Here is a 27,548-nt window from a genome sequence, read left to right on the forward strand (position 1 = left end):
CATATCAGACATGATTGAAATTTGCTTTTTTAGTGATGTTTAGCAGTGTGGTTAGTTGATCCAATGTAATAGCAGCACTCTAAGTGTAATTACTATACTTGATCCTCACCGCTGTACACCATTGTTAGGCAGAATCATATGCACGACCCTTTGGGAACACCACACACAATTAAGACTACAAGTGACAGTACAAATTCACCTTTGGTCCAAGCCTGTACTACACAGTAAAATGGTAGTGATGGCTGAGCAGCCAGACATATCTCAAGAGCAAAGTGAGCAGTATCAGAAGTTACACAAAGGACAGTAATTACTATGGTTCAAACAAACACTGAATCAAGGTTTTTAGGTAAAAGTATATACATTTATTTACACAATCATTTGTAAAACAGTTCACTAAGTAAAGCTGCAGAAAATCACAATCCTAATATACTACACAACACCCAATGAATTCTGGACAAGTTAAGCTCAAAATGAAGTGTGAGCAAAATGGCACTCCAGCAATTTAAAAAGGGAGGGAAAGACAAAGGTTACACAAAATCAAACAGCACCAACAAGTAAGTAGGCCAGGCAATCTAGAAAAGGCTTGCTATAATGAGCTTTCCAATCAATAGGTTCAGAGTCTTTGAAGAGGATCACACAGTTCAGAGTAGTTCACGGTTAAGTCTTTGCCAAGAGTTCGAAATGAAGTTGGTTGAAGGAAATTTCTATAAAAGAGTAGAGAAGGACAAGCACTCAGATTGGTGAAAGATTTAAAACCCTTTCACTGCGGTCGGACGGAACGCACAACCAGGTTTGAACAGTACCTTAGAAGAAGAAGAATGCTGTAGCTGAGGCATACGTTCCTGGCTGATCCTGCAGGCTCACAGTTCCTGAAGCAACTGTTGGACTGATACAAAGGAGGAAGACTAGAGTGTCCTGCACTGCCCAGGGAAGAAACCAGAAGCAGAGCAAAGCAACAAATAAAAAGTGCGCTCCTTAAAACCCAAACAGGGTTTGGTCCTCCTGGCTATCCGGTTCACTGCAGTGATGCACAGCAAATTCGACCAGGGGAGGGAGGCCTTGCTTGGTGTTTGGCAAACTGGTTGGTCCCACCAGCACAAGGGAAGAAGATTCCTTGCATATCTCTCCGTCATCGAAGTTTGGAGATTCGGACCGGCAGCAGGGCTTCACCGGGAGGTTCAGTCATGGTAGTGGTCCTCTTCTTTCAGCTTCTCTTTGGTTCTCTCGATCCAGTGGCGACTCTGCCTTCCAAGTCCTAGAGATCTGATTTTATGCAGTTTTCCCCCCATTCACACAGCCTGGCTGTCAATCACACAGCAGGGTGGCTGTGCTGGCAGGACAGGCACCTAGCCAATCAAACAAGAGTTTGATTTGGGTCTCCAAGGAGACCCTGTGCAGGGGTCCTAAAACCCCTCCCACACATCCTTTCTACCGAGACTCTTAGGTGCATAAGGAGGGCTTCTGTGCAGAAGCCTGCCAAAGGACGGCGAGCAAAGGAACCAAACCTGGTTTGGTGCGTAGAGTAAAACATGAGAAAGACCTTTATAAAAAAAAATGGTGAATAAACCCAGATGGAACCAAATAAAAGTAAATGGGGTCCAACAGATTAAATTTCCAGGCTACTAACTTAGCCTAAAACAGTACCAAGGCTATTTTCATAGACTGCGGTAGGAGAAATATGGTGGATACCACTGACAGCAGCCAAATCTCAAAGAAAGGGGAACGAAAAAATGTTCCATGAGAAACAAACAAAAAGGGATAACTATTATCCCTTTCCAGTACTCTATGGAAGATAGTTTGTACTTGGTGTGTGAATTTAAAAAGACTAATAAAGTCAATGGCAACTTTACATGTTTTGGGAGACAGTAGTCAGTCCCAGAAAATGGAGTTTAAAGGGGGAAGTCTGATAAAGACAACCCTGTGTCACTGCACTAAAGGTGCTGTGTGACACACGGTAAAAAGATGATGCCTATGGAGTAGGTGAGTCTCCACAGTCTATGAACACAAAAATGTTAAACACAGAGCAAACACATGTAAGAGTGGGCTCACACTCTTACCAGGTGAAAAAAAAATCCTAGAAATCCAACAAAGCTGCTGAGGGACTCAGTAAGTAAGGGAAATAAGCCATTCTGTAGAATTCTAACACCATGCATCCTGCTGAAAATCCCACTGAAAGTCCCATATTGCATACCCCTCGCTTTTGAATTTGGAATCTCTTACTGAAATCCTATTAAAATCTTAGTGCAAATCCCAAATTGCTAGTATCATCTATTCACCTTTCCCATATAAGAATCTGTGTTAGTTTATGTCTGCCAGCATATTCCTTATGATAATTCTTCCAGTTATCTGTGTAAGTCCCTAGTATTATTTAAAGTAACTCAATTAATTTCCCCATTGATAATTCACGTTCATTATTTTTGACATTCGAAAGTAACAATTTTGTTGAATGATAGTAAGTATAGACATTAAAATATAGTCTCAGCAGAAATGTTCTAGTATAACAAAAAACAAATTTGAATGCGTATTGTGCTTTTCTACAAAATCCTACGTGCATTTCCCATAAAAAATCCTAACATAATCCCATTAAAAATATTCCCTTTCCCTCAGAATCCTGTCTCATATGTGCCTTTGTTTCTCATCCCAAAAACGATTTTCGATTTTGACAGCTAAGCCCCTTTTCTTAGCTGCTTGTCACTTTAAGGCCAGTGTAAAATAAGAAATTGCAATTCTGCCACGTGTTTTTTTCTTCTGCATTGCTTTCCTTTCAAAATCAGCTTTCTTACCTGTGTCACATTGCCTTGGTGCCCTGCTCAGTAGCTTCCTTGTCGCTTAAGTGCCGTCACATGAATTTCTGTCCTAGCTTTCCCACTGCAGTTGTAAACTGATATATAAGTGACAAGAACAATCGGAATATGCCATTTTGCTCCTTTTGAAGGTTTTCAATTAGTTTCTGGCCTCCTATACTGGGGTGGGTGGGCTGAATTTAAAAATCGATATTTCCATCTTTATACTGACTCATTGCCACTACTTTTCATTCACAAAGTAATTTTGTTAGTAGGTGTATGGGGGAATTGTTGCAGGGGGGCTGCATAACCTGTGTGCCATATGTCATTTTGAAGAGTGATTTTGCTTTTGATTTTTTTTAAAGGTTTATGTAGATGATGTTAGGAATTAGAATTAATTGTCTAGTAGGATTGTTGCATTGTATAGCCACAGTAGTGGTGGCTGCTGTCCTAATTTTGATTTGCTTGATTGTCTTTCATTTCTAAAAATGAATAAATATGTCATTGTTACACACCGGCCTGGTTCATAGTCCTTTGTGACACAGGGTATTTGTGAAGGTGGGTGTTAGATGGGTTGGGTGCCTCCTCAAAATAGAATCCAAGGATAAATAAAGATAAAAAGCATTTTTTATTGTGTACCACATTCATTGTCAGTGGAAAGAGTCCCTGGCTTCAGTGTGCTGTGTTCTAAAACTGTTACATGATGTGTAGTAAATCTCATGAGAGCCTGTGAGCTTGTGCATTTGAATTGATGTGGATTTAGCCTATGGCTTGCACGTCCTTGTCCAATGCAGATTAAGTCAACTAGGCATTTCCATTTTCCTCTAAAGATTTATTTGAAATATTTTATTGTACTTCAACAGGAACGAAAGAACATTAACATGATTGTTCTGTTTTGTTATTACATGTGATTGCATCACGTATCAAATGCTGTTTTTTACGATTAAAACAATCAGGCATTGTAAATCGGTATTTTTCTCTTGAGACCTTTAAAATGAGGTATTTTCACATAGAACTCAAGTGAGAGGATGATTTGGAGGATACGAGTGGGTGCTCTCATTGACTCCTGGTCATCTTCTGCACATGTATGCTATTGGGTTGCAATCAGTAGAATCCAAATTGAGATTCTATTTGAGCAGAAACCTAATCTGCCTCAAATGATCCCTCGTCGGCCCACTCTCCAAGAAGCTTGTCTCGGGTACACTGAGAATCCGATTATGGGAAGTGGAAAAGAAGTACTTAACATATTTCCACTCATTGAACCACCCTGCATGCACTTTAATTTAACTGAAATGTCTACAGCTGCTTATATGACCCGTTCAGTATGATGCGATGTCCAGCCTCGTTATACTGCTGCTTTCCATTTGGGAACTTTTGTACATGGCATGGAATATGCATGGACAACTCTGGTCCTGTCCCTGCATCCCTGCCCTTTAGAAGACACACCTGCAGATTGCATTCTCTAATTCAACTGGGTGAAGGGCCCTAGCCTCCTGCAAACGTGCTCTGGGAAAATGCTGACAGCCTTTCTTATAGTTCGGGATGTACTTGCACTTGAGCTTTTAAGAGCGGCTCAGGGCCCTAGGAGGGTATGCGAAGTCAGGGACTTATATTTGTGACTTGTCACAGAGCAAGAGGCGAAGACACAGTATCTTGTGCCTGCTGCAGAGTGTATTGCTCAGCTGTGACTGTCAAGCATCAGTATGTGTTATGCATCAATGGTGTAACAAAATGAGAGCTGTGATGAGGGGGCCCCCTGCAAGCTCGCCAACAAAACATGGGTCTTGCCTCACTCCAGGCTGGCCTGGACCACATTTCATGGACAGTACACAGGATGATCATGATGCTGCAGGGGCACGCAGCACACTGCACCAGGGGAAGATATAAATAAGTGTTTTAATGAAACCTTAAATCTATCACCTGGTCTAGAAACACAGTGGCTGTGCCTGGCTATGAGCACCCACATGTACCAGCCAACGCTGTCTGTGGCCAGTAATAAAACACACAAAAAAATGATACAATAAGAAAGCATGTTCAATGTGGCTCTGCAGCATTCACCTATTGACTGTGTCCTTAATGCCAGTAAAAAACCTCTTGCCACAGGGAGAAAGAAAGTTATTGCTGGCTACACAAATGCATGGCCAACACCTATATCACCATACAAGGATAATCTTCAAGTGGACTTCTCCCTCAATGCCAGTAAAACATGCAATGCTACAGTAAGGAAACATGTCCTTGTTTGGCTGTACAAATGTCTCCACCCACCTGTAAGAACACACACAATGGTGGTCGTGCCCCATATATGAGTACAAAATGCCATGCCACAGCACATGTACAGTATGCATGCTGTGAGACACCTGAAGGCATTCTCACACCTACTCCCCATGGATCTTCTGTTCAGGTGGCCAGGTAAGGGCCATCGCTTTTGGATCCTGACCCTGCGGGTGGACTAGTGAGGGAGGATCACCTGAGTGGAGGGTCCTTGGCGGTTAGGGAGAGGGTGCCAGAGGGCGAGAAACTGTATATCGCTGTTCCTGACATTGAATTAGCTAACCCTCCCTCAGCCTTTGTAGGATATTGTTGTTCATTTCCTAACTGACCCTCTAAAATTACACAAAGTACGATAAGAGGAATATGCCTCAACTAGTGATGCAGAATACCTATAGAAAACACCACTATAGTAATGGAAAAAAGAAGAGGGCTCCTGGAGACTATAAAGCTTGAGAAAAATAATACAATTAAATTACATTCAATTAAATTAAAGGTCAGGCATATCCCACTGATTGGTTTAACTGAAGTCAGGCCAGTCCAATCCAGAACTCACACCTGAAACCCTTTGAATGGGTTCAAGTGCATAAACGTGGAGCACAAGACAGGAAGAGGAGAGAGCAGTAGGGAAGCCAAAGCGGACCATTGTATGCTGGAGGTGAGCCGAACGCATAAACGCTGGGAACTTGCAGAGGAGGGCGCTCTGTAAAGGTGTGGTGAGGGAACTGTGTCACCTGGGAGCCAGTGAGGTTGGAGGAAGGAAGCTGTGTGGAGTGTCAGCCCTTCCAATTTGGTTCTGCAGATGTGTGTTCCACTGGGAGGAGGAGCCAGGCCAGGAGTGCCTTAGGGGCAGCTGGATAGACCCTGAACTCATTCATTGAGAAGCCATGAAAAGAGAAGAGCTGTGATGCCCACAATGTGACCAGTGAGTTTCTCTGTGTGAAGAAACCCGGTCCGCAAATGCAGGAAGAGAGGCTACATTGTGACAGGCCCGGCGGATGCCACCAATATGCTTATGAATGTCTATGAGCTGCAATGAGAGCAAGAATAATTGAATGCTACGTTAACAGTAGAATATATTGAAAGATACTGAAACACTGCATCGGATTGGTTGCATACAATCGGCACATTCTCAAAAGTCTCTGATCAAAGCAGAAGAGCAAAATGTACTGAATTCAAGGTTAAAAACGGATTGTGTGGAACCAATATATCAGAGTGGTCACGCCTGAGGAAGTCTCTGATCAATTAAGAACACATGTTGCATGACCTGTAGTGGGTGGGCCATGCAGCCCGTAAACTGTGCCTAGACCAGGAAGCCGCAACAAATTTAGGAGAATTGTGAAGACAAACCTGAGGACAAAATAGAGCCAAATATTGGAACTTTGTTTGGTGAATAGGTGCTTAAAGCTTGGGGAAGAGAACCCTGACCTCCTTTGGAACATCAGTTTGTGAACAAGTGCTTAAAGCTTGGGGAAGGAGAACCCTGAGCTCCTTCGGAACATTGTTTTCTCAACTAGCGTTTGAAGCTTGGGGAAGGGCCAACTGAGCTACTTTGCAACATTGTGTTGTGAACCAGTACTTTAAGTTTGGGAAGGAAACCCTAAGCTACTTCTACTTTGTGTATTGAAACCAAGTGTGCTGAAACTTGGGGAAGAGAAACCCAAGTACTGAAGGAACATTTGAAATGTATAATTGTTGCTATGGTATCCTGAACTGGCAAGGGGAGCTAGAAATTGCTCCAGACTTTATGTTGAACACTAATTGAGTTAGAATAACCATACATGACATTTTTTGTATTAGACATGTGGGCAAGCAAAGGTTATGACACAGACACACTTGTGATTTGGACTTACATATAAATACTTTCCTTAGTTTCTTTAGGTAGCTAAATCCCCACCATAGATATTGTACAAGCTAGGCATTACACCCATCCTGATATTTAATAAAGATTCACTGTTGGATTTATAATTTTTTGTCTGTATCATCAATTGATACCATGCCTTTTCCACACAGCCCTTTGAACTATAACCCCCCACAACAAACTCCCCTCCATGTAATAATATTCACCAAGTTGAATTTGCCATTAAATGCCACTGTAAGACATACCTAGACTAGTTGCACCACAATGGCAGTCTAAGCATGTAATAACATGTATATTGCTTATTTTATTACAGATGCCCAGAAAAATATACAATGCCACGGTAAGAAACGGCTGCACTCACTGCACATAAATACCAGTCTAGCCAGGTAATTACACTTATGAAGCTTACTTGATTATAGAATATGAGAAATATATGGCATTCCACAGTAAAAAATGACTACCCTGGCTGTACCAAAATGCCAGTCTAGCCAGTAATAACACATATCATGCCTGCTTTATTATGGATCTTCATTAAGATTTAGTGCACCAACCGCCATCACACATCTCCCTACCAGCCCTTATCTCATCCCCAAAATCAGCTCCTCAGTAAAGAATTATATCCACGTTCATCTTCCTCGTCACACTACTTATCTATGAGGCACCTTGCCTCATATGTAAGTATTGGGACAAGGAAGTTTGGGACTAAGAGTGATGAAAATTAAAGGTAACTAAGTAAGTCATTATTTCCATGTCCCTCTACATCATCCAAGTACTTGTCTAAGAGACAAGGGGGGTCATGACGACCCTGGAGGTAGCCATGCCGCTATTGGTGGCATGGCTACCCCCAATCTGGGTATCAGGTCCGGGCTCCTGGAATGGGGAAATACCAGGCAATTCCGACCTTGGAGGGCCCGGTATTTCAACAGGAACCTAGACCCTGTACATCCCCATTGCCATTCGAGCCCTATGAGGGCTCAATGGAAATGGGGAGAATGCAAACAACGGGCCCGTTTGCATCCTGGTCTGCTCGGGGGACCTGCTAAGAACACCTGGTTTTACCAGGCGTCCTTACCGGGTCTCGCGAGCAAACCTCGTAATGCGGCAGTAGGTGTTTAACGGGGCCGGCAGCTCTACCTGCCCCATTAACCCCCTACTGCCAGGGTCCGAATGACCCCCAAGGTGCCTCAAACACATGTACTGGTACATGGCAGAGTAGAGCTAGGAGCATTTAAGATTACCAGCAAGTAATCTAGGCATTAAACACAAGCACACACACATTCACACACCAGTCACTCACTTATATAACTGTGCACCCATCCATCATAGTCGCGCACACCCAGCCACCCATACATCACACACTGACTCATTCATACATATTACATATACACACACACTTACGCACACACACATTTACTGGAAATAAATGTTCTTACTTTTTCGAATACGTTTCTCCGAGGAGGGAGATTTCAAGCTGCTGCTCCATGCAGCAGTAACGCTTTTTTCCTGTCATGCGCATAGAAGCCGAATGCCTCCATGTCATATGGGGGCGGAGGGCACTCTAACTTCAAAAGAAATAATTTATTTTTGAACTGACACTGATTTCAGGAAAAAAAATCCATTATGGAACAGAACAGTAACAGAAATATATATATATTTTTTTCTGGAGTCAGAGTGACTGAAACAAGGAACTATTTATTTTTATGTCAGAGAAGACACATGGACATCTGGGGGTGCGGTGGGTGCATGGGCCCTCACTACACCAATGTTATGCACTAAATATAAGCATGTGTGCCATATACTCAAATGTGTGTTACACGTGTAGTGTAGTGCCTTTTGTATTCTGTATGTACGTATTGGAATGCTAACACTTTGGGGGGATTAAAGTTTAGATGTATGGCATTTATTAGGCTGCAGTATAGTCAATCTATTGATTAACGGAACCTAAACGTAGCTTATTGGCTGTGCGACACGGCAAAGTAGCGCTTAGTCTCATGACCTCCCTTCCAGGCAAACACATTTTTTTTTTACTTTATTGTTAATTAATTTTTCTGAATTCTTCCAGTTGTCTTTTTGCAAACTGCATTTTTTCACATCAAAGTACACTAACCGTTCAGGTACCTTTGCCAATGATGTAAACAATGTTTGGGACCACTTGTGCACCAGTAGTCAAAATAAACAAGTCACATTAATACAAGAGAACATTGGATTCTCACAATACGTAAATGCCTCAAATATGCACGATGTTTAACAGTATCACAAACGAATAATATTGGCGTCAAGACCAATACATATTCATTTTGCACACTTCTAAGTTGGGCTTTCATTGGGCCCTAACTACAATACAAACTTTGGTAATCTGCACGTTAGAATCAATGCTCTCTAACTGGCATTTGCAATTACTATTAGTAGTAATATTCTAGATTATACAATGCCAGATAACATAGTTCAAAAGACCAGATAACCAAGATTCTGGACAGGAGAATGGCATTCTTTGCTTCTTGGCTCTTCAGCATTCTGCTATTTGATACATGTTGTTATCCACCAACATTGATCCACCAACACCACCCCCACCATCAAGGGTGCCGGATAACAAAGCTTTCACTGTGAGTTTTTGAATGTTCTCACCTCTGCAGCCAGTTGCTGAAGGGAAGGCGATGCAACGGGATATATAGTTGTGTTACCCTTTACAGGGTTATGAAGACTGATGTAGGCCACAGCATTTCCCTGTAAAACTATGCTCAGATCCTGTAAACAAATACAATAAATATGTCTTTATGTTAAGTGGATACAAAAACAAACACTGAAAAAATGTTGACATATATAAAGAGATGAGTCATATTTTTTGGACTTTAATATTGCAAAACACCAGAAACTACTTCAAGCACCATATCATTTAAGACTGATACAGTTCTGATTTTTCCCAATCATGCTTGTAAAACCTTCAATTGAGTTCGGCATGCAGTTATGAAATAATTGCAAAGTCAATTCAGAAATGGTTTGCCGCATCAGGGATACAAACAATATGCAATATGTAGGTGGGTGCTCCTAATAGAAAGGCCCCTGGCGCTCTCTTGAAACATGGATCCATATTTAAGAAAACTTACATCTAAGCAATTGTAATTTTTACTATTAAAGCAAGAGAAAAAGATTTGAAATGAAATTGCCTTTTGGTTTGTTGGTGTTCTATGACTGAGTAAAGAATAGAAATACAGAAACTTTGCACTAGTACAAGTGCACCTGTGCAGTTAGATCAAAAAGTGTGCTGGTCATGTTAAGTGCCCTATACACTCTGTAAAAAGGGTTATCATTATTTTGAAAGATTTCTATTTGAAACTCTGCAACTAGTTTGTGCACTTTGGTACACTCGTATTTGACCGTGTTATTGTTTTGTTTTTGGAGTCCCCCCTCATTACTCCCCATTCCAAACACCCATTCCCACACCCTTACTCTCCTACCACTACATGCGCATATAAATATATGTATATGTGTGTGGAATTGGTTAATTTGACCAAACGTTCAAGAACAATAGGTAGACTGACAAATGAACGACTTTTAAAACATGTATTACAATAAAAGGTATGAACTTGTGACAAAATGCAAAAGCAACAATATGAGAATCTCATGTGATTCTAAGGCATGGCACAGAGTTTTTCCATTGTGCATCTGCATTACATATTTTCACTCCACAGCTGTTCAAACTTTACATTGAAAAGAACTAGCAGAAACAGAATATCTTTATTTTATTGTATTGCTTATCGCACAAACCTAGCTCAAGAACAGCAGAGAACTTTACATTAGGACTGTGCCAGGATTGAACGTAGCATTTTATGCAGGAACACAACACTGTTGGTAGAGGGTGAGAGGTATTTGCAATTGTTCGCCAGGTATTGTTGAAAGAACCATGTTTTTAGTGTTTTGTGGAACTGGAGTATGAATGCCCCTGGTAAGGGTGTGGCAGCAAAAGGATTGATTGCGAGTCTTTTCTTTGCTGCTTAACTCTGAGTCCAACCATTTGATAGTTTTGATACGTGAGGTGTGAGAGCATCCCGAGGTGTGTGGTTTAGGTGCAAAATATGTTGATGTTCCGTTTGAGGCTGCTTTGTATGTGATAGAGGCAGTTATGAAAATGATACTGGCGGGGAGGAGCAGCCAGGAGCTATTTAAGTGTGTGCAGTTTTGGAGAGATATGGTGGAATTTGAAGACACCTGTAATGAGCTGTGCTGCAGCCTGGTGTGCTGCTTTGAGGGGGGCCACATGTGTGATGGAACACAAGTAAGGAGGGCCTTTCCTCCTTTCGCCAATCCCATACATCCTCCTTGTGTAAGATCCCTTACTAGAGGCAGCCCATCCTCTTTTTGTTGCTGCTCCACAAACTGTTTCTTCTGGGTCAATGCAGCAATGTGGGTCTGTTCTGCTTCAATAAAGGCATTGTTCTGCTGCTTCTGGGTATGTGGGAGGCTGTGAGGATCACAGTAAGTGGGACAAATATTGTATGTGAGAGTGGACAGTCGTTGTGGTGGCATCATTCATCCTGAACAGTAAGTTCCTAGGAGAGAGAGTAGAAATGAGTGCTGGAAGTTAAACAAAAGCACCCTGGTCTGTAGGTGCATGTCTACTTGATCTAATTAGTTATATGTTTCCAGAAGGCAGGTGTGTTCTTATGATGAACCAGGATATTGCTTTTTGAAAGTTTGCAGTAGTGTTCTGGAAGGATAGGGAGTTCCTTCTAGAGAAAGAGCTACAGCAGGTTCATTTGGTTTCTTTTGTGAACCCTTCTGTTTCTCAGGCTGTTGATACCACTTGTAGGTAAAAACTGTCCCCTCTATTCCAGACTATTCCGGCTTCTGTTTCTGAAGCTCTTTTGCTGGTGAATCCCAGTTTTCCCCAGTTAAGTAAGGCATCGGGGTCTGGGCATAGTGATGTGTGGTTAAATCACCTTGCAAGAGGAAACATCCAGGGCAGGCCTCGTGTTGTGATTCTTCTCATCCTAGTAACCACAGGGCTGGGACAATGAGAGAGTCTTCCGTGGAGGAGTTACTTCAAGAACTCACAAGTCACTTAGACCTGGAGGAGGTCCAGAAAAAGGCCAAGGGAGCTAAGGTTGTTGCTCTAAATCAGTCGCTTGGAAAACGAGCATTGGGTTTTGCTGCGACGATGATTGAAAACATAGTGGGGCATTATCTCAGTGGAGGTGTCAATTATCAGATAGACCCCTCGGAGGCTATTATCTTTATTATTATTATTATTATTATTATTATTATGCTTTCGCTTGTGTGTTCCACAGGATTTTGATCCCGTTCATGCTGGGGTTGTTCTGCTGGTAAATGTTCTGGCTGGTTTGTCCCCTTCTCTGTCCTATCATATTGTCAATACCAATAATTCTGACATCTCATCCAAAAATGCTTTGGTGGGAGATTTTCCTTTGGAGGAATACCTGTTGCTCTACAGTCTTGATAAGGGGATTCAGGTGTCTCGCCTGCCTTCTGCATTCAAGTATCATTCTGTTTGGGGTGCAAACCTGGTTTTATTGCTGTTCAGCAAATGGCCTCCAAAAACCCAAAGGTCAGGCATTTGGATCTCTCTCTGGAATTTCTTTTTTTATGAGTGAATAAGGTTCTATATTAGTTACAGGGCTAAGTACAGTTCTTCAGCCATCTCCTCACCTTCTTAGTAAGATATTCCTCAGCTTTGTGTGGTACCATGCCTGAGAGGATATGAGTGCAGGAACTCCGGTCTTAGAGGCTCAGCACATCAATTGTTTGTTTCAAATCACAAGTTGATTCAGTCTGTTTCTTCTCAGACTCTGGCTCATTTTATATGGTGGGTGATGGCCCAGACACGGTTGGATGAGTTTCTCTTGTATTCACAGTCGAGTGAATTCTTAGGGCTGCAAATTGGTCCAAAGCTGGAATAGATTACATCTTGTATTGGAAACCTACTGTTTATGCTTCCCAAGCTGCTTTGGAAGGGCTCTGAATGTGCTTAACAGGAAGATTCCATGCCATGCCATGCCATAGAGTGTTGATTACTCCTAGCTTGTGACGGAGAGTTGGGATCCCATAGATGGCAAGAGGTGAGTATTATCCCACCCTGTAGTTACCATCCTAATGATTTGGTTGTATCTTCAGACCGAGGGATTCTATGTAAGACAATCCTTTTACTGAGGCGGAGTGTAGTGCTTTGGAATGGCATCACTGGTTTGGTCAGCCTTGGTGGTGCTTCTTCTCCTTCCTCTTGGATCTCTGATGGACTGGTAATTGTGTTGCATTTGGAAAGAGGACACTCTACTTTCTATGAGGGATTTTATTCAAGGAGAACAGAAGGGATTGGTGAAAAGGATTGTTGTTCTGGTTGTTTTTTTTGTGTTACTGCTGTGGAGAAGAAAAAAAAAACACAAATGAGATGTTCAATTCTCACCTCTATGCCCTTAATAGAATCCCACTGTCTGTTACAACCTAGAAGTATTCAACATTATGATGTTACTGCTTCATGAGAGGTAAGGGAAAATCCACTGTACAATAATCTTCAAAAGCCACATGCAGAAATGGAAAGAGTCTTCTACCACATGTTGTATTACAGCTACCACATGTACATGAACCACAATTTGTGAAATGGTCATTTTCAAATTAAATGCATTTCAAATTCATCGCTTCTTCGGGTTATTCAGGGAAATTGGTAGAAAAAAGGGATGCAGAAGGCAAAGGAAAAGGCAAACAGGGAAATGTCTGCCTGTGAAAAATACATTTTGGTGGTCATAAGCGTCAAGGTTTTGAAGAAAGCCCCATATAGGAAGACAGAGCTCACAGGAAGTGTTGGGTAATATCTTGGGAAATATTGCTGCTATTCCCACCATCCTCATGAGGACCAGGGCCAGTGCTATCACTAGGCAAGGTTAGGCGCTTGCCTATATGTGCAAAATGTTAGAGTGGCAAAATGCTACTTTAACTCGCACTACGTTTAATGTGCTGCCCTGCCTTGTGCACTGTCTACAGGCTGGTGCTGGCAGCAGCAGCGGAGTCGTGAAGGTTGGGGTCAGGTTAGGCATGGGTCAGCAGTGGCTCTGGCATCATGAGTGTGGCAGCGCTGGCTGGCACCTGCGCTTTACGAACGGAGCACCGCACGTGCCCCTCTACTCTGTCTGTCTTCTGTGCATCGTTAGAAGTAAATACCGGGCATCCCATGATTTTTAAAGGGACGTCGTGGAGAAAGCAGTGAAGGCAGCTTCTGAACAAGAAGCGATTCCTACTAGCGGCTTGGCAGAATGAGCAGATCAATCAGGTGAGGCAGCCTGCCACTTCCCCTCAGCTCTGTGTCATACCCTTGTCCCTGTTGATACCCCTTTTGACCCCTGTACTTGGCCTGGTTCCTCTGAGACGATCGCATTTTAGGTCTTGTGTGTGCAGCGGACCAAGGCTGCATGGTGTCCGGGCCCATGTGCACCTGGAGCCCGTTTAAACTGTGTTTAGAAACACCAGTGCTGATCCTTAACCAGATCAATTCCAAATCCTCTGCAGAGCAGGGATAATGATAATGATGTGTTATTTATATAGTACCTTAATCCAAAGTGCTTTACAGAGCACATATTTACATACAATATTACCTAACCGAAATTGGTAATCATTTATCGACCTCGGAAGGATGAAATGCTGAGTTGGCCTTGCCGGGATTTGAACCTGCGACCTGCAGATTACGCTCAGATCGCAGCAGCGAGCACCCGACCCGCTGACCTATCATACCGGCTATATCTGTGACCATAGGCAAAACGCCAATGGTAGCGTTGCTAGTCTGGCCAGCAAAGTAAACATCACACATTTTACATACATGAGAAGAAGTCTGGTTGAGAATGCAGATGAGTATGTCTTTTTGACTTTGAAGGATAAATGGCTACTCACAAGGTTTGTTGGTGGGCTGTTCAGGATGCTTGTCTCCGGGCAATTATGAAGTACCCACCTTGCATTGCCCACAGTGAGTAAGTATACACAGAACACAGGAACTGGCAAGACCAGCCAAAGGTGAAGAAATCATTGCAAGTTTGGCTAAAGTCATAGATCTCACACTTTTCCACTCCCACATTCTGTATTAGGGGACACCCACAGCTGCCCTGCAGCACCTCCAATGGCTGTTATTTAAGATTGTTTGCATTTGTGGCCTTGAAGTGGTGTGCACTTACCTATGGAGCATCAAAAATCAAAATAAACGTTAAATGACATACATAACTTCCAGGAGCTGCCTGAGCCGTCCTTAAATATAGCATCGGAAACTGCATGGCTCAGTGATACGGTGGTGATTTACAGAGTGGGCAGTGATCACAATTCCTCCATCATCTGGTGATTTGTTTGGTAGCAATTTCTAAAAGAGTTTGTGAGTAGTTCATTTGCTAAACGGAAAGTGTCTACTTAAAAAAAAAGCCACTACAACCGCTGAACAGTCATTTGCAATGCCAAATGTTTTGACTTTTGTGTACGATAGGGATAGGTACTGCTGTAATGGCACTTACTGGTAATTAATGGCAGCTGCTGTAAAATGATGTGAGTACCTGGGCATATAACAGTAGTGCCTGGCAAATGATTATTTAATATCTATAAGCAGGCTGAACATTTTTATTACACTAGTAGTGCATGTAAAGATCCAATTAAGCCATTAATTCACAGAAGATTCAATTGAAATAACTCTGACAGGCATTTCAACAAATGGTTAATGTTACTTCTCCATAAAGCTAGCTCAAAGAGATCCCAGCAGCTGGAGGCAGAAAGTGGGTGGAATGGCCATGAGGATTAGCATGGCCATGAGCAGTCAATGGGTGGACAAACACCAAAGACACCTACACAATTTGTGTCCCTCAACACATCCCATCACCCTCCTAGCTGTACTCCAATGCAATAGTTTCAGCGTATAGGTGGTGGTTAGGATCACCTACTAGGAAAAATTAAAAATGCAATGCCTTCTCTATTGACACACCAATGAGCAAACTCTTTGGCCTAAATAAGATTAATTTAAACTAACTTGACAGTTTTTGCACTTTGGTGAATTGGTGCAGAGGGTCCTGTAGGGAGGCGGTCACTCCATTTTCCAGTCCTCTCGATCTGCCACTGCTTACAAGCACAAGATCCAGAACCACTGTCCACATCTATCCATGCCTAGACTTGAGGTGTGTGCTACACAATTACAGTATCCATTGTGGTGCTTTTTCAGCTGTTTCCATTAATTACATTATAAATGCAATCCTGATTTTCCACTGTCAGTTTTACGAGTGTAATAGCAGGAGCAGGGATGACTCTTGATCACACATACCTTAATACATTTATGCTGCCACTATCAAAATATGGTGGCCCATTAAAGACCAGCAGGCTGGTGCCTCAGAGTGGGCGCACCACGCCTGGGAAAAGACCTTCCAAGGTTGGCTCCCTCCATAATCAACGTGGTGCCAGCTCAGCTCACATCCTACCACTGTTGTGATGAGGCGCTGGTTGCTAAGGTGTTTAAATGTGTTATTTTTTTCATCTTTCCCGTATCTTTGGAATTGTGAACAGGAAGGTGGATTGATATTCCAGGCAGCTGTTGTTGATTACATTAAAAACACATACAAGCCAAGTTTATCAGTTCATATGCATTCTCACAACTGTGCACATGGCCACATGCTATGTGGAGAGACATAGAGACATAGAGAAATCCTAGCAAAAAAAGGCCAAAGCAGAGCTCACAAGTTTTGCCATACCGTGCAACACTTATAGATCTATTTTGTTCTGGGGCTCGTAGCCATGACATGAACTGGGAATGGCAAGCCAATGATTTAAAATCACTTTAGTAAATTATAATGTTCATAATATGGCATACATGATATTGTCACATGTGCACAACCGATTTGTTATGGGACATCTCCCTCTATAGGTAGCAGTGCAAATGTGTTCATCAAGATGGTGTAAGTTTAATTAAAACATAACCATTTCCCCAACGAGATACTGGCCACCAGAATGCATGTTCACAGTATGTACATGGAGATAGAAACCAATGATCTGTTCCTGATACAATTTTGAATGTGAACTGTGGCATAACTTGCTACCCAAATAATGGCCACGCAAAATAAACATGCAGATTTTGATATGTAAATGGGAAGACTTGCTCAATGCATTACAAATGCATGAGTGTCCGACATACTCTGAACCATTATTGAACAATTAGAGACTGAATGCCATTTTTATTGCTAAAAGTTTCCTCACTTAAGCTTTGAAGATGAAACATCCTGGACCATCGGCAGCAAAACCAATGTTGTGCACCAGATCATTGGCACGGGATCCATTAATGTGCAGGCCACCCTCCTCTTTGGAGCATTCAGTAGAATGAAGAGTGCCCTCACAAAGGTCTCACATTTGGAGCACATAGAGCCCTTGGCTTCAGCCTCAATGATCCTCTCAGGGACACTTCACCTGCCAGACCAAGCACAGATCCTCAAGGCTGATGGCATTTCTACACCCACTCCACCAGGATGTGAAGAAAGGGGACAGTTGAAATGAGTAGCACCTCTAAAGATGTAATAGGCTGTCACTGGATACTGCTGTTGGTGGTTTTTTGTGGTGGGTGGAGTGTGTAGGCACACACAGGTTATTTTGTAGTGGAGATGGAGAGCTGTTGGGTTCAATGTAGAGGGCATGGGTTAGGGGTCCGTTTTTGGGGGTGTGTGCTGGTTAAAAAGTGTGTGTTTCTGGAGAACATAAATGTGTTCATTGACATGGATTACCAACTACGAAAAACAAGAGGAGGGTGGTTGTGAGCCTGTTTTAAGTAAAGAGATGTATTAATGTTAGACATGATCAAACAGTGCAAGTTCTGATGTTACTCGGTAGTTGTAACTGTCCTAATGACAGCAGTGAGTCTATATCAAGAAGCCATTGTAGACCTGCTAATAATATGAAGAACAGCACGATTGTGGTGGCTGATTAGGGCTTAAACATGCCTGAGCTGAGCTAGTACCTAGCTCAAACCTAATGTTGCCAAAGGTACAACATATGGATAGATGTAACATAGCTCTGGAAGACAGATTGGCATATGCCGCAATCTCCACCCAGGTATACTTCTCTATTTCCCTGGCATGGTGACTTTACCCAATTTAGATGTATCCAACTCCCACTTTTAATCTTTTGGGGGCTTGGAGGGATTTGCCCACCTCAGAGCATTGCTGTCCTTGCCAGCCAGTTGTGCATGCTGGCGAGTCCCATACATGTTGTTCTACATTACATGATTACATCAGACTGTGTCAGGTGCGGCTAGGGGCACATTTTGTGAAGAGGAGTGTTAGGAAGGTCAAAATGGCAATGCAGATGTTGCTCCCAAATGATGATCCATTAATCATTTCCTGACACCTCAATTGCTTACTAGATCCTGCAAGTAGCAGCAAAGACTCAAGGTAGCTGATCACTCAGTCTGACAGATGTTCATAATTTGTTTTAAATGGGTTATGTCAGAGAATTGCTTTTATCAGTTTTAATTTTATATTTCTTTCGTCCCCTTGATATGGTTTAATAATGTACTGTGTTTGTTTTATTAGGTAACCGTAACTACTTTTTTACTCTGCTTGTATGTTACTGTGTTTCCAAGCAATTCAATACACAGTTTATGTTGTTGTTAGTTTATTCTTAGGTTTTATAGACACGCATTAGGGTTGTAATGGAATCTTTATATTGCTTATTTAAGTGATATTCTGAATAATGCTGTGTGATTCATTATAGTGAAAGATCTGTCTTATAAAATGAGCAGCTATGTCCTCAGAAACAAATTATTCTTTGCTGATATTATTCTTTGCTGATACACCTAGGATATCCATTTAGCTGCACATGTCTTTGTTGCCCCCCACCATCCTCAATGTCGCTGTCAGGTGCAATGTCAACTTTTTCTGGTATTAACACATGAAGCCTTGACAGCATTCAGGAGGCTGCTGGTCATGGGACCAAGTCCTGCCACTTAGTTGCTCCACTCAACACCTGGTTTGGTGCCTTCCAGGCTGCAACTTGAGGACTCCAGTTCAGCGCAATGTGGGCATAATTGAGGAGGCTGATGATCATGTAACCCTGCCCTTTCACTCATTTTCTCTGCCCACCGCCAGGTTTAGCGCCTTCCAGGTAGACAGCATTGATGAGGTCCACCACCCTTTTAACCAGTCTTGCTTAGGCATTAGCACAAGGAAGGAAAATACAAGGACATCACCTCTTTGTGCAAGTTTTGGCCTGATAAGATCAAGGGCCAGACCGGATATTCTGAATTTATCTTCAAAAGTAGTCACTACTATTACTACTTGCCAAAAGAGTTCATCGTGTGTTTCTTCCCACCAAAACCTATTCCCACCCTCACCAGAGTTTGAATAGCCAAGCACCTTGGCCCACCCTGGCAAGTTGCCTTAGGGAAGCTCATGAATATCACACTTTTTCCCCCCATTGAACAACCATGAACCACACTCACATATCCCCTCACGTTGATTAATGCTCGCTCAACAGTTGCTCACACTGCAGAGATCGCTAACCTCATCTCGTACAATAACATTAATACCCTCTTCATCATTGAAACATGGTTCCCCATCCTCCCCCTATGCTGTTGATGTGTTTGATGTCCTGATTACTGGACCTTAAACAAATTGTGCTCTCCCCCATGCAGAAGAAAGGCAACACCCCCAACTTTGTCTCTACATCATCCCCCCTCATCACCTGCACAGACACTATACCACTCAACTCGCCTGACCATGCTGCCAGCCCACTCTCGATCACCCATGGACCAGTGAGCCATGTCCCACAAAGTTCAGTGCTGCTCATTCAAACCCTTTCTGGTTAATGAGCTAAAAGCAGACTTTGCAGACTTCCCCACAACAGAGAATGTCTCCATCCTCTTAGAGTTATTCATTAGAGCCTCTACTGAAACTGGTTGACACTCATTCGCCCCTTAAAACCAGCTGTGATAAGACCTGGATAAACAGTGACGCAAAAAACATAACACTGATGTTTTTACCATCCTCAATCTTTCTGCACCAACAATAGGATTCTGATTACTAAGGCCAAAGCTGCTTTCTACTCTACCAGCATTGCAGCAGCCTCTAACAGGAGCAACACACCCTTTGAAGTAGTAATGCATTGTACCAAACATCACATGACACAGTGGTGCCATCAAATCAGGAACAATGCAACAGAAAATCGGATGGATCATCAAATCAACATCACATGGCATTAGCCCCCACACTCCCTGCACTCTTGCACTGCACACTGCCCCGCTGGAACAAATGATCTCCCCTCTCTCCGACAGATCACCTATTAACAATTGCTTCCATCAAACCTACTTCCTATTCAGAAAATATAATTCCAGCCTCCATCATTAAACAATTGGTAGACCCGGCACTCAACACACTCCTTATCATCATTATTACCTCCATCAAAGAAGGCCAATTCCCGGGCACTCTCAAGACTGGTCTCACATAACCTCTTTTGAAAAATCAACCCCAGAACCATATGATCAGGACAAATAACAGCCCATTATGAACCTCCTGTTTAATGGTAAAATCTTGGAAAAAGTAGTCACTACACAACTACTCACCAGAATTGAACAACTGCACCTTCTCCATTACTTTCAGTCTGGATTCCGCCACAAAGGTTGCATCGCGACAGCCAACATCCAGTCTCATGCAGAGTCCCCCATGGATCCATCCTCTAACCAATCCCTTTAAACATTTACCTGCAGCCTCTGGGTACACTCCTCAAAGATCCCAATATAGCCATCTATCAATATGCAGAAAATACTCAGTTGCACATGGGAGTAAAAAACCCCACCGGACTCCAGTCACCACAGTGCTTACCTAGTCACCATCCAGTCCTGGATGTCGGCTAGCAACCTCAAACTCAACCTATCCAAAACTGAATTCATACTCATTGCCCCTCCAGCCCCCGCTTAACACAAATTATCCAACAGTGGCACAAAGATATGCGCATAGAATGATTTCATTTGCAACTCTCAGATTGAGCAAAATCCCAAAGCTTCACCCATGATAGCAGCCTGTCCATAAAGAAATCCATAGCCAACTAGACCCACATGCCTGACTCCAAATCTCCACCCTTCAAAAAATCAAACCCTTCGTTCTACCGCAGGACTTCTGGACCGTAGTGCAGGCCATTGCGGTCTTGCAAACCAATGAGGGAAATGTCCCCTTGATGGAGCTCCATGGTGCTCACTTGGCTCCCCTAAAGGCAGCGCACCATGCAGCACATCTTATTACAGGTGCATACAAATTTGACCGAATCACCCAAGTCCTATGCAAACTACATTGGATTGCTCTCCAGGCCAGTATTATGTTCAAAACTGCATGTATCATCTACAAAACAGTTATGAGTAGCTCACAAGCATAAATGGCGGCTAACTTCCACATATCTGGTGGCACACACTCCTCATGCAGCAAATCGACCAAACGGATCGAATCACAACTCGCCTACAAAGAGAGGACTTGCGAACAATCTTTCTCTTGTTATGTACCCACCCTTTGGAACTCGATCCCAGTATCTGCTCAGAATGCTGCACAATTCTCAAATTTAGCAAATCTCTCAAAACATGGCTTTTTCAAGAACACCTGACCAAAGACTAATCTCAATGAATGTACAGACCGATGCAGAGACAGTAACTTACAGTAATTTACTGCTATCAAAAGACGCCAGGCCTTATGCTGGCTACCCACACCCTAAACAGTGTTCTGCTGCTCTTGAGCAAGGTCCTGCCTTTAAACACTAAAATACAAATAAATATATTTATAACGCTAAAGCTGTGCCGGTGTTGACCTATGGAACAGAGTGTGCTTTATATCTTCGGCGAAATATCTGGAATAAACTTGAAGGCCACCTCTGGAAAACAGTCCTAGGCCTACCTAAATCTACCGTCATGTCTGCTATAAGAAGAGAGCTGGGCCTTATATCGTTAGCATCGACGGTGGATCAAAGTGCCATGCGCCTTTATAGACGCATTGACATTTTAACTCATCATGATGGTCTTGGCCACTAAGGACAGAGAAGATATATTAAAATGTACAAAAATGTATGTTTTCATTGCCCTGCTGAAATGTATTTGGCGAAGCACCAGTTTGTAACATAAAGAGAAGTCATAGGCACGGTGCCAGCAAAGCAAATCTACTATATCCTTGTTCAGTACATTTTGCATTAGGATATTTAGCTGGTATCATCCAGCTGTTTCCAGTGACCTTCACAAAGAGGATGTGCACGTGTCTTTATAGGTTCTATGAACTAGGAGTCCAGTTCATGCAGTGTTAAATCAATCTTACTAAACAGTTGGCGGGCAAAACATAACCCAAAGTCTCAGGCTCGTGCATATATTTTGTCTGCTAGGGTAATATTGGCTTCCTCAGAGCTAAAGTCTATATCAAATAGGTCAAAAAAGGAGTAAATAGCTGCACAGTGATTATTCATCGACGATGGAGCTGGAAAATACATGTTTTTAATGTGAGTTTGCTTACAGCATGTCCGCCTTACCCTGTCTCAGAATGCGACCTTTTGTTTTCCGATAGGTGGAGTTTCAGAGGCATCTTGTGTGCCAAATCCTTTGGAACTATAATACCCTCTTTCAGTACAATTCGCAGCAGGTATGGCATTCAGTAGGTGTCGTGCAGCTGTTTTCAGTGACCTTCACTAAAGTTATACAATTGCCTTTATATTGTCAGATCTATTTTCCCAGAATTCTAGTAGACAAAACATAGCCCAAAGACTCAGGCTCATGGTTATATTGTGTCTGTGGGTAAGTAGTGGCTAGCGGATAATATTAGCTTTCTGAGAGCAGAAGGCTATCTCCTGTATATCACAAAATGAAGCACACGTTTTTATGATACCCCAGCGTTTTGTGAAGTGTTCCTGTTTCTGTTGTTGCAAAACGCATTACAGTTTATGATAAAGTTATTGAAAACTAGTGTATCATTACAGCATCTTACATTTTACTATAAAGCATGGAGGAGCACAGGTATAATGTTGCATAGGGAATATTGATCAACGATGGAACTCAGTGTTTTCAATGCGATTTGGCCTGTGTAGTCTGTGAGACATAGCCTCAGTTTGTCTCATACGAGGTGCTTTAGTGCCAGCTTGTGTGGCAAACCTAGTGGTCAAATAGTGTCCAGCTTTGCCTTTGTTGCTAGCTTTATGTAGAATTTTTTTATTGGCTAGTTTTGCTTTCACTTTAATTAAAAACTGCTACAGTCGCCTCTCCAAAGTTGCATTTATTTGTTAAAGCTTTAAAGACAGCGTTGATGTTGTTAGTAGAAGGGAAAGGTAGAAATTGTTAGGGAGTCACCTGTTCTAATGTTGCCCTGTCACAAGAAGGTCAGATTTTACTTAAGTCTGTGATATAATAGCTCTGAGAAGTAATACAGTAGTGTGAAGGAACACGCCTGGGCACGTCGCTTAGTGCAGTCGAATGTAAAATATACATTGCCGAAGCCAGTAGTTTTGTGGTTAGTGTGTGTGTAAAATGACAATGTAGTGCATGTGTTTTTGTGAATAGTAGGTGATGGTGAATGTTTACATTCTATGCTTTATTAGAATATTTATGTTTTACGATAAGAGTCAATATGTGACTACAATTCTGGATATAAAATGTGCACTATGTACATTTTAATTGTAGAAAGAAACGAACATATGCAATGGCTTAAGATTGTAGGTACGTTATTGTAAAAGACTTGAAACATGTATGTATGTACTGCTGATGAGTAAGTCATCACCTACAAGGAGGGTTGTGTCGTGGCACATAGATTTTCTCCATCTACATGTTCTGAGATCTTCTGGTTTCAAGTGCTGTAATACTATGTGTTATTTTTAGTGATTGAAATGGAAGTTAATAATTGAACCATAAGATAAATCCATGGCTGCATCATCCCTAATGGAATACAAGCCTTGCGACTGCTTTAGCGCGGTGTCTCCTATCGTGGATCTCATGTTAGACAACAGTAAATCAAACGGGGGTCTTGATACTAAAAGAAGCAAGACACAGAGAGAGAAAAAGAGGCCAACCTACTGATTGTGTGTGGTACCTTCACCTGGGCCTTCCCACTGGGGTGCTGCCCACCAGATAGCTGTCTATTGATGTATACTGCAACACACCAGAGGCCCTGAAGAAAGTGGTTTCAACTACCAACACCACTGAAACCGGTTGGCCAAGTGAATTAGAGTTTCTCCGGTCAGGCCCTACTTTTGAAGCAGTGCATATTGGTAGTGCATATGACAACTTTTTAAATTGATTTTATTAACCTGAGTTTTTAGGAACGGGGTGAATAAAGAGATTGGGGTCCTGTTAGAACTCACCAACCTGTACGCAGCGCAAAATGTTCCAGTGTGTTAATCTTTTAATTATTGAGAGCAATTGGGTTAGCCTTCTTCTGTTCCTTCGCCCTAGATAGGTGGGCCTGCCACTGTCGACTAGGCTTAGATTTTCCCTGTAGGGCCATGTTAAACACTATGTATGCTCCTGGCATGCTTATGACCAGTTCGCCTTCATGACCACTATTGGCAATATGCCATGAAACTCAGGCCTTATCAAATGTTCCTGCAACTCCAATGTCTCTTGTTTTGAAACCTTTGGCCCTGATTTTTCTGCCACGTGCCAAGACTCAAAAATAATCTCAGGATTTATCGGGAAAGAAGGCTGTAGTAGTGGATGGAGCTGGGGGGCCTAGCCGATAGAGATGGTTTGGCGGAGCGGACATTTTTGTGAAACATGACACCAATAATGCACTTTCTGAGGCAGTTTCTTCTGTTCCTGGGGTCTGTGTCTCCTCTTCCTCCTTTTAAACCCTGGAAGAAAGAAGACAGAAAACATCCTTAATGAGGTCAACCAGCTCCCAGGCTTGGACATTCCTGTTGAACTCTGCTACAGGAAATTGTAGCATTCCTGCTGAGACCATAGGGGGTGTTACTTCTAAGATCCCTCCAAAAAATCCCTCTATGATGAAAAAAAGACAATGGATAATAATGGTGGTGATCCAAAATTTTCGGGTGAACATGATGTGTTCATTCATTATATCCTCGATGAGGGTGATCTCATACATAGACTCCAACAGGGACGACATTCAGTTGATTAAACTGTCATATTCAAATAGATTTTTGGGTGTAAATTGTTTTTCTTTTGCTTTTAACATGTATTTTCCTAAGAGTGTTACATTATCCGTGTTCTTGAAGTGTATATCAAATCTGGTTTTACAGGTTAGGGGTGAAGACCCACCCAGCATTATATTGCATGTAGATCTTAATTGTGAATGCCTCGACCCGCAGCACTACTTGTTAGCGCATTGGAGCATCTGGTTTATCAAAATAGAGGGGCTTATTATTTCGAGAAACAGGGAGGAACTGGGCCCTACCACTTGTTAATGGGAATGATAGTGGTTACACTCCTTTGCATTACACGTGATATTTTTCTGTATCATGACCTGAATTTATTGTGTTTGGGTTTTAGAGTCATAGATTCACAAAAGAGTGATCACAGATTGCTTGTTCAAACATTGGACCTTGATCCTTTGAATAATTCTGAAAAACGTATGAATCTATGTGTTGAAGTTAACATAAGAAAGCATGCACTGAAACAAGGTATTTCAGTTAGATTCAGTAATGTGTTCAGTTCTGATACGTCCTTAAAAGATTCATTACTGGACCCTTTTGCCTATGAGTAGGTGGTCCGGGATTGATGGGCCTGGTAATTGTTAGTTCGAGAGATTCAACTATGACCAGGAATAAAACACATAAGCATACATTTGACGAAAGGGTTCATGAGAGGAAGTGTCTCCTGGACAAATCTCTAAGAAGACTTAATAAACTAGATCTACATTTCAAAAAGGAAGCCAACTCTTTGAAGCAAGCTTATACAGATTGGCTCAAAATGTATCTGGTCACACTGCATACTGCTGATGCAGAAGCTATGTTATATGCGGGTTGTACGCAAGATTCAGCCTCATTTCCAAGGCTCATTAAGGCGATGGAATTTTCAAAGTTCACTTCAGATGCAACCAATTGAGTGTTCAGTTTGGGAAGATAATTTTTCTAATTTATACTCATTGGTTGGAACTAATACAAGGAAACCCCAATGCGACGTAAATTGGAAAGATTACATGTGGGTGGATTTGCATTCAGTTCAGTCCTGTATTACTAAAAGTAAAGCATCCAAAGCTCTGGGACCAGATGGCCTAACAAATGATACCTCTAAATCCAATGTGTGCCTATGGTCTGCAGTTGTATGGAGACTCTTTACTAATATTCTTTTACTAAATTCCCTTCCCACTTCCTGGAGGAGTGCTTTCATTGTTTTAATGTATAAGAATGCCGATAGAATGTTTTCCAAGAACTACTGTACAATATCACTTCTGGATTTGGCAAGCAACATTATTGTTAGTTTGATTTTGCAAGAACTGCAGAGTTGGGTGAGAGAAAAAGGGTGTTTGAATCTCTATAAATCAAGGTTCAATGGGGGCACGGGTACAGCCTTAAACTGCTTTCTGATTCACCTCTTGCAGACCCAGGCTCAGCGCCAAAAAGGCATATTTATTGTGCATTCCTAGATACCACCCAAGCATTTGATTGCATAAATAGAGTAGTCTCTGGCGTAAACTAGATAGATTAGGCTGTCCCTCAGTAATCCTTAGTATTGTAATTGCCTTGCACTCTGAGACAAAGATAAAAATGTGCTTGGACCAGGCAGGAAACACCACTAAATTGAATATATACTGACTGTGGGCTTCACCAAGTTTGCATGTCAGCTCCATTTTTCTTGAGCGTGTATATTAGCGATCTTGGCCAATCCTTGAAGAGTACTTCCCAAATTCCTCCTAAATTGTGGAGTATGGGTACAACCTATTTATCTTATGCAGACAATATCGTCCTCTATGACATGACTCCTCTTGGATTGCTACAAGCCCTCACTGCAATTAATTTATATATTTTTTTTATTTGGATTTTAAATTAAATCCCTCACTCTACCAACACTATGAACTTCAAATGTATCCTTTGCTATCGTGCACAGAACTGAATGACATCTCGCGTTTTGGAAATGCTAGTTTGCTCATCATATGTTGCGCACTGTATTTACAGCTAAACATGCCGTGCCTTGCCTCTTCGTCGATGTTCAAGTATTTACCTGCTCTATTGTCTAATTGGCCAATCCTTCCGCTCCCTTGCATACCTGCCTCAACACGGTGTGCACCATAGAAAATGATTTTAGACACTGTATCAGCATACTTGTAATTCGATTCTAGGCATTATGTCAGCTCACATGGAAATTTGAACCTAGGCATTGTGTCAGCTTACTTTGAAATTTTAATCTAGGCATTGTGTCAGCCTTCTTTAAAATTTGAATCCAGGCCTTATGTCAGCTTGCTTTAAAATTTGAATCTAGGCATTGTGTCAGCTTACTTTGAAATTTGAACCTAGGCATTGTGTCAGCTTACTTTGAAATTTTAATCTAGGCATTGTGTCAGCTTACTTTGAAATTTGAACCTAGACATTGTGTCAGCTTGCTTTAAAATTTGAATCTAGGCATTGTGTCAGCTTACTTTGAAATTTGAAACTAGGCATTGTGTTAGCTTACTTTGAAATTTGAATCTAGGCATTGTGTCAGCTTACTTTGAAATTTG

The 27,548-nt window shown here is 42.0% G+C and overlaps 1 protein-coding gene across 2 annotated transcripts in view; it reads right to left on the minus strand.

The window, feature by feature from the left end:
- The window catches only part of NAALADL2 (N-acetylated alpha-linked acidic dipeptidase like 2), a 4,115,865-nt gene that overhangs the window by 914,063 nt on the left and 3,174,254 nt on the right, over positions 1 to 27,548 (minus strand). For both annotated transcript variants that reach the window (XM_069618713.1, XM_069618714.1), the window contains one exon: positions 9,538 to 9,657. In XM_069618713.1, the coding sequence (XP_069474814.1) occupies positions 9,538 to 9,657 (120 nt within the window). The remainder of the gene's footprint in view (positions 1 to 9,537; positions 9,658 to 27,548) is intronic.

Source organism: Ambystoma mexicanum, chromosome 10, assembly GCF_040938575.1.
Source record: "Ambystoma mexicanum isolate Mex_15411 chromosome 10, UKY_AmexF1_1, whole genome shotgun sequence".
In the NCBI taxonomy this organism is placed as follows: Eukaryota; Metazoa; Chordata; class Amphibia; order Caudata; family Ambystomatidae; genus Ambystoma; species Ambystoma mexicanum.